The sequence below is a fragment of the Anoplophora glabripennis genome, unplaced genomic scaffold (genome assembly GCF_000390285.2).
Source record: "Anoplophora glabripennis isolate ALB-LARVAE unplaced genomic scaffold, Agla_2.0 scaffold2218, whole genome shotgun sequence".
NCBI classification, from domain to species: Eukaryota; Metazoa; Arthropoda; class Insecta; order Coleoptera; family Cerambycidae; genus Anoplophora; species Anoplophora glabripennis.
The window spans coordinates 1-8288 of record NW_019418291.1 but is presented as its reverse complement, the minus strand read 5'-3'; the positions used below and the strand labels follow the sequence as shown (position 1 = coordinate 8288).

The window sequence follows — 8288 nt, the reverse complement described above, 5'->3', positions numbered from 1 at the left end:
CGGCAGCTGTGGCGACTGGTTACGTTGAAGAGAGTATTAGCAATAAGAAAAATGTTTCAAACATTATTGGGAGTGCCATTAATGCAAGTGCACCCACTGCAACCTCATCGACTTCCGAAAATGTTAGCTGTATTAATTTGAACAGTATTTCATCCGAATTAAAAAACTGAAGTATTAATATCTTAAAGAATACCAACTGCACATTTCACATTCGTTTAAATAATTAAGATGGTAAATATTTGAATAAAGCTTTTGAAACATTTGTTAGTAATATTTTATATCACGTTACAAGGTACTTGTCAGATCAATAATTGGGCTTTAAATAAGCAAAATAGGGTACCAATAAAAAAATATATTTTTTTGTTTAGGAAAAAATGACATTTCATGATAAATACACTTCCAGGTATTATCAAAATATGACCACATTAATTTTCACCTGCCACTGATAGAACAGAAGCTATCAGGTGCGAACTTAGCCAAAACAAGTGTTAAAACACATAATAGTTAATTTATAAACATATGACTTCATTCTCTAAAAGAACATTAAACATACTAGGACACAAAAGATACCAAAACGATACACATCACACAGATATAGGCACATTACGATAATATACGGATCACAGGAAACCATTGAAGAAGAATGGTACCTTTTGTGTACTACACTATAAAAATAAAAACTAACTTTTAATAAATAAATTAAAATTGCGCTCGAACACTTCTTAGACTTTATCTGCTACAATGGTGATCGACAATTTCCTGTCTGGCCATGAAAACGTTTTTGGTAAAGATAATGCCTCTGGACTGGTAAGTACTTGAAATGTAACTGCCATATCTTGTGCTAGATCGTCCGGTATTAACACCTGCAACCATGAACCTTGAGCCACAAAAGGATGTTCCATATCGACTAATGTTCCTGTCACTGAATGTGCGACTAAAGTTATAGCTGCCTCTCCCAAAACAGATTTGAATGTAAAGTGCCGACCATGTTTTACTCGTCCCCTAAAAATTATTTATAAGTTGTATAACCACGCGGTTTTCAGAGTTTGACATACCTTATGGCCAAAGGTAGAAGGCTGCCAGCTTCCAAGTTAAATATCAAATGCACTCCCTCTAATTTTTTAATGTGGAGGAGTTCTGTAGATTCTAAAATACCCCTATTACCTAAGGATTTATTTAACTGAGAACTGAAACCGCATGAATAAACTTGGAGGTTTATACCTTGCAGACTCTGATGGAGAGGTGATTTTACTTTCCCATCCTCGTGTTCATCAGTCTTTTCCTTTAAATAAGCAATATCTAGCCTAGAAGGATCTTGTTCAACCCACGAACATCTGGCACTTACGCCACTTAAATTAGATCCCTCTAATTCGAAACCCCTTTCTACCTCTTCGTGTGCATTGAGGTCTAGCTCAAATATGCTCTCTCCCCTTCGCATATCTGTTATGTGCCATGGTCCTCCAGCTCTAAAATATCCATATATAAAAATATTTGAATACAAATATTATATTAGACTTTAAAATTAAAAATTGTGAATGGTTAAACTAAAATTTAAATATACAGTGAGCACGAAAATATTAGAACAAGTTCAAAAATTGTTACAAGGCATTTAAAAAAAAATCACTTGGCTAGTAATGTAAATTTTATTATTACTGAGTTAATACAACTGGTAATTTTGGTAAATTACTCCAGAATCCGTAATCTCAAAAATTTATTTTTAAAAATTATAAGCCTGTACACAAAACACAAAGTGCTTCAACTGATATGCAGATATCATTTTTATTTATGGATAGTTGACTGAATGTTTTGTTTAAAAGTATTGTGGTTTTGGAAATTTTTAAACCAAAAAGCAAATACTAAAATAGGGGATGATACTTACAGACATAAATATTATCCAATTAGTTTTAAGAATGCTTAAATATTTTCTAAAATGCACTAAATCCTTGAAGATATTTTGCAAATTCAAACACGAAAAATGCACTTAGACAGTCCAGCTATTAAGTTTTTAGACTGACTTCCGAGCGACCAAACAAAATTTCCAGAGTATAAATGTATCTACCACGATGTTATAACGCTTTGCATGAAGAGTTTTTGATAGTTGTCATGGAAACGCACACTGAACAGTGTACAGCTATCCTGTTTTAAAGCCGGTAAAACAGCCTTGGAAACGTATCAACTGTTACAAATGGCATATGGTGTGTATGTGTGTGTATGTATTACATCTGACTGGTGTTCCTGTGGTTTGGGAGGTTTCATGATGGTCGAGACAGCATGCACTATGATAAGAGGATGGGGTGTCCCAGCACAAGCTAAACTAATGAAAAAATTGAAGCTGTGTGCTCTGCGCTAAAGTCTGATCGCTGATCACTTGTAGGGCAGCTTCAATGTTTTTTTTGGTTTATACACAATAGTCAGTCGTAAAAATTAATAGCCGACTAAGTATATGCCTTTTCAAGCGTAATTAATGATAATGCGAATGCTAATTATAGTACAGTGTTAATGATGATGATAGTGATTCTAAACCAACTTTGGCTATGGGAACAGGTTCTAGCTCTTCCAGCAACACATTTTCAAAAAAACAACTTCAATAAAAACCATACTTAGATAATATGATAGATGAAATGGCAAAAATAGATCATTTGAACAACCAATTTATGGCCCAGGATCTCCATTACAAATGACAGCAAATGTGTGAAAATAGAGGGTTGTGATACCATAAGGTTTGTGAAAAATAATGATTCTTATCACTTTTATGGAAAATTCAATATTATACAGGGTGTTTCTTAATAACATGCTAATATTTAAGGTTATTCTTGGGTCCATTTTAAGAAAAAAACTTCATATGAACATATGTCCTAAAAGTCTTAACCTCTGAACTACAGGGTGCTAAAGTTTTATGAAAAAACTTTTTTTGTGATAACTGCCATAACTGGTATTATCCTAGATATTTTTTCAAATTTGGTACACGCCTGCTATTCATCGAGATGCATTTTCTGATGTACAAACAATTTTATTATTTTTGCCAGTGGCGTCTGTACAGGTTTTGTATTGAATATTTTTGAAGAAAAATGTCACGCCAGGGTAATTTTCTTTTACCATTCCAAAATGTATGTAGATTACTGTAATTTCATAATTTCAGTGTTTAAAAGTTATTATCTTAAATAAATAAATTAATGTTCAAAATTACATAATTTTTTTTTTCTCGTAAATAAGATGCTAATGATGAATTTTATTTTTTTATGCGAAAACCGTATGTCAAACGAAAAAATTCAAGACACCACATTTGCTCAGAAAGGCATGAGGATTTCAAAAATGATTTTTACTTAAAGAAAAAGCAGTGGCAAAACATATTTTTCTTCAAAAATATTCAATACAAAACCTGTACAGACGCCACTGGCAAAAATAATAAAATTGTTTGTACATCAAAAAATGCATCTTGATGAATAGAAGGCGTGTACCAAATTTGAAAAAATATGTAGGGTAGGTAATACCAGTTATAAAAAAATGTTTTTTCATAAAACTTTAGCACCCTGTAGTTAAAAAGTTAAGAGTTTTAGGACATATGTTCATATGAAGTTTTTTTCTTAAAATGGACCCAAGAATAACCTCCTTAAATATTAGCACGTTATTAAGAAACACCCTGTATATAACCTCCTTTTTTCATTAGATTTTTTCTTATTCCTATCATAAAGCAAACTTCGCTCATAATTATCATAAAATAAGTAAGAATCACTGATACTTCAAAAGTTTTAAATGTGGATTTTCTCGAAATTGGTTGGTTTTTTAGTTTTTTGATTTCAAATAAGAGTACTGTTTTATATTTTTTACATTTTTTCATTTTTTACATAAAATGTCTCCAAATTTAGAAAGAAGCAGAAAAAATAATTAAAAATAAAAAGTTATCATTTTTGTAAATACCAAGTGTCATTTGAGCTTTAGGGCTTTCCAATTTTGCTAATTTTTTTATTTAACTGCACTATTATGACAAGAATAAATATTCCAAATTTTCCAAAAAATTTCTGAAGCTTTAAAAAAGTTATAAGCAAAAAAACAATATAAAATAATTATTTTGAGGATATGTATATTTTCAAAAAAAATGTTAGTTTCTCCAATTTTTTAAAAATAATGAAGGTTTGGCAGCTACAGTTCGCAATTTTTTTACAAAATGCGGCTGGTCAGGCAATAACAGTTAATGGTGCTCGGACAACATGATAATCCAGTTTTTTGTGCCTAAATTGGAATGTGGATGTAGACAACATGTGGTTTCAACACGACGGTGCCACAGCCTGAGAAGCAATTCAATGACTGCACGAGTCACTTCGTGGTTGTGTAATTTCTGTTTTGTTGGACTTTTTTCTTTGGAATTTTTTGTAGTCTAAGGTTTATACCAACAAGCCCACGACCACCCATGCGTTGAAGAAGTAAATTGAGCGCTGTATCAACGAAATTCAGCCGCATTTATGCAAAATGGTCATGGAAAATTTCGACAAAGGAGCCTATGTGCAAGCAAAGCCGTGAAGGCCATTTACCCGATATGCTATTCCATACATAACCCTATATTGTATACTTTATGAATCAATAAAAAATTTTAATTAAAAACTTGTGTTTTCTAACAAAATTACCACAGCCATGTTTATAAGCCACATGACCATTGAGTTTAGGCAACCCAGCAAGGCACGATTGGTATTGGTAACGAATATTCCTAAATCTTAGCATCACCAATATTAATGATTCCTTTACAAAGAACAGTAACAAACCATTATGCCTACGCTGATTGGTGTAATTTTCCACGAGATTTTATACAACCAGTCAGCGATCGCATTATCTCGAGCGTAGGTGTAACGATTTGTTACTGTTCATTGTAAAGGAATCATTAATATTGCTGACGCTAACATTTAGGGAATTCTTGTTGTCAATACCAATCGTGCATTGTTGGGTTGCCTAAGCCCAGCGGTCACGTGGCTTTTAAACATTTATGAAGGCTCTGTACTTCTTGTGTGAATTTTGGGATACCCTTTACTCTATCTATCATGTGGACAATAGCTCTCAAAATGTACATGTCAGATGGATTTTAAAAAAGTTAATATCTCCGTAAAATATTTGTAATTTTGAAAAATACTTTCACTAAACTCTTTTACATAGCAAATTATACATGCTGTTAAAACATATGTAATACAAGATTCACTGTGGTTTCCAAATTTCTCATAATACGAATATTTTCTGCTAATATTTTATAATTTTCGATACACAATATTGAGATTTAGTTTTTTAAATTTTTAATTGATAAATATCATGGGTGCCTTACGAAGAAATGTGTTTGATCATATCTAAAATCCCAGCTCCGTTCCATTGTTGGGCAGCCTTTAATTCCTCTGCACATATGCCTACAATCTGAACAAAATCTACAGTTCCAAAAGGTGTATGAGTTGTCTTTAGCTGAACATCATTGGTCATCAGCATGTGTTGGATTCGAGATTCGCTATTGTCTAATGCACAGTGCCATGAAACATGATCTCCGGAACAAAGTGTATTACCTATAAAGTACATAATAAATGAATTTACTATAATGGGATATAAAATATTTAAAATTAAATATTACTTTGAATAGCAAACCAGAACTTGAAAATAGTATGAAAATATTATTAATCTGATTAGAAATGTGCAAAATTTTTAGTAGTAACAAGAGTTAGCTTATTCATTTTAAAATAACGTATAAAACATACACACTGCAATACTAGTAATATTGCAAGAAATTTGGTAAAGAAAGGTTTTATATAAGCTGTCATAGCTAAGGTCATGAACGCCCAGGTCAAGATATGAATTTTGCAACCTCCAAAACTTATTTTGTAGTAAGAGAAACAATACAGTAACTTTAAAGTGTAATTTAAATTATACAATTAAGTAATATATAACATTAGTTCTTATTTATTTTGTAGGAAGAAGAACAATACAATAACTTTAAAAGGGACTGCACTCCCTTGAGGTCTGCGCCCCTGGCAGCCATCCCCTAGCCATGACGCTGTATATAAAGAGTAACCACTTCTCCACAATACAAGATGTAGATTTTTGCAAGAAAACAGTACACATCGATTCACGAATTTTCATGGTTTCATGCTTTATTTCATAAGAAAGTCAATACATTATTCCACGCTTAACCAAACGTACTTAGATTCGTCAGATGGATCTCACTTAAACTTAAACTTGAACAGTTGAACCACATTAGAATTTGAGAAGTTTGACACTTGCTTCTATACTTTTCATTTAAGGAGGAATATCCGAGTAGAAAAAAAATGTGTTTCAATTTTTTTAAGTAGTAAGTCTGTAGTCTTAAAAATATTGTGTAAATTTCATAAAATTTCAATAATTGTGAAATTAATATTAAAGTATAGAGCAGCAAATATGATCAGAAAGTTAAGTTGAATTCAAAAATTAAACAATAAAAATGGTGGATTCCGTTTAAAAACCTTATTCTTAATCAGTTTCAAGCAATCACTGGATTCTGCCGTAATCCCCAGAAATCATGATATTTCCACAATGCATGTATGCTTTTGGTACTGTGGTTACCCCCTCGGTTTTATATAAAAGTGAATGTTCAATTATTGTACCTGATTGAAATACATATTTTGCTAAGCTCTGCATAAGAGTAGCGGGCCATGTTGGAGGTGCAGTTTCTTCTGCTTCCCTTCTCAATCTAAATGTTAATTCAAATCCAAAGCCTGATACACTTTCTGGACCTGAAATATCGTGTACTCTACCGTCTCCATGTAAATCGGATAAACCAAAACTGAAATTATGTACTGAATTAATTTTCCAAGTTTGTTATGTATGTAATATTATTTTACCTAATATAATGCCAATGAGGTGGAATGTTTTCATGAGGCACTCCAGGGTTGGCATACATAGATATGTAATCTAAGGGATCTGGACCACCTAACCTGGAAAAACATTATAGAAAATAAGTATTTTAAGATATTTTTTTTATTCCCCATAAACAACAAAACTTGTTAATTTTATAAAACTTTGAACCTTTCATCCCAATGTTGCCTGTTCCCTGATATGTATAATTCGAAAGGACATAAAGATGAATATGCCTTATACTTTGTATAATTTGATTCTTCATACGAAAATAGGAAAAAATGTTTCTTGTCAACACAAGTATCATTTTGTTTACAAAAATTGAGAAATTTATCTTAGTAGATGAAAATGTATCTTTTTAGGTACTACATAATTAGAGAACATGTCAAAAAGTTGTATTTATTTCCAGAACAAATTCAATAAGGGCTGTAGTAAGTCGTATCCAAACTGAAATCTTTAAGAATAGAAATGCTAGCCTTACCCTGTTAAAAAATATTAGATAGTACCCTTCAGCCAATAAAGAAACAGGATATAAATAACTAAAAAAAACAGGAAGTGTCTGTCTGTAACAGGGGTGACTGATTTAAAAATAGAATATGCGGCAAAATGTGTTATTATATTTCCTAAATATTTATCTTTTAATTTAATAAAATCAGAACATACCAATATTTTAACAAAGCAGTGACTTGTAAGGGATTTGCCTGATCAGGATAAACTTTTCTACACAAAGTATATAAACTCTCCAATCCTGCTGGTGTTGGTGGAAGAATATTTATTGGAGGTCCGTGTGCAAGACTTGCAGCTTCATCCATCGTTTTTTATTATCACTCTAATCTTTCAATTAAAACATTGTTAGCACTAATTACGTATAATTAAAAAACACGTACATGTTATTTCCTCATTAATAAGCCCATACAATTTCCAAGCAATATTCAAATTACAATATAAATAATAATTTAATGGCACAGACAACTTGCGTCTACTTAAATATAAATACACAATTAACTAATAATTAAGACCTCATTTCGTAAATAAAATAAACATCCATCACACCAATGATTTCAGATTTGACAGTATGCTTCACAAAACAAAATCAAACGAATACCACACCATAAAACATATATGCCTATTTGCCTAAGATAGATTAGAGATACTGGCTGCGTTCAGTGAATAGTCAGACTAGTTCGGTCTCGAACAATCCATGGAGTTCAGTGCGAACAGCCGAGCTGAGCGGACGTGTTTGTTTGTGAGGTGAAGTGATTGCAACGAGCAAAATCTACCTGCCTTTATTAAGGCTACCTGGAAAGAATCCCTTTCTTTCCTCTTAACCACCGACCTAATCCCCGGCTTAAGCATAGAGGCCGTCGGCATCTTTGTTACAGGTATCTGTGCCGGGGTTATGCCCAGGTAAGTTTTTACTTTATCTATCAGTT

General features: G+C 32.2%; 1 protein-coding gene across 4 annotated transcripts; it reads right to left on the bottom strand.

The window, feature by feature from the left end:
- Positions 1 to 699: 699 nt before the first annotated feature.
- On the bottom strand, positions 700 to 7942 carry LOC108916767 (suppressor of fused homolog). 4 transcript variants are annotated; one of them, XM_018723066.1, is made up of 7 exons: positions 7519 to 7942; positions 6843 to 6935; positions 6606 to 6784; positions 5306 to 5534; positions 1222 to 1466; positions 1056 to 1164; positions 700 to 1002 (listed from the first exon to the last, which is right to left on the bottom strand). In XM_018723066.1, exons 1-7 carry the CDS (start codon positions 7665 to 7667, stop codon positions 723 to 725), a joined length of 1284 nt encoding a protein of 427 aa, XP_018578582.1. In that variant the 5' UTR covers positions 7668 to 7942; the 3' UTR covers positions 700 to 722. The 4 variants fall into 4 exon arrangements, with proteins under 4 accessions (XP_018578582.1, XP_018578580.1, XP_018578581.1 ...); XM_018723064.1 differs by having other exon boundaries at positions 1056 to 1466; positions 7519 to 7689; positions 7743 to 7942; XM_018723065.1 differs by having other exon boundaries at positions 1056 to 1466; positions 7519 to 7684; positions 7743 to 7942.
- Positions 7943 to 8288: the final 346 nt, after the last annotated feature.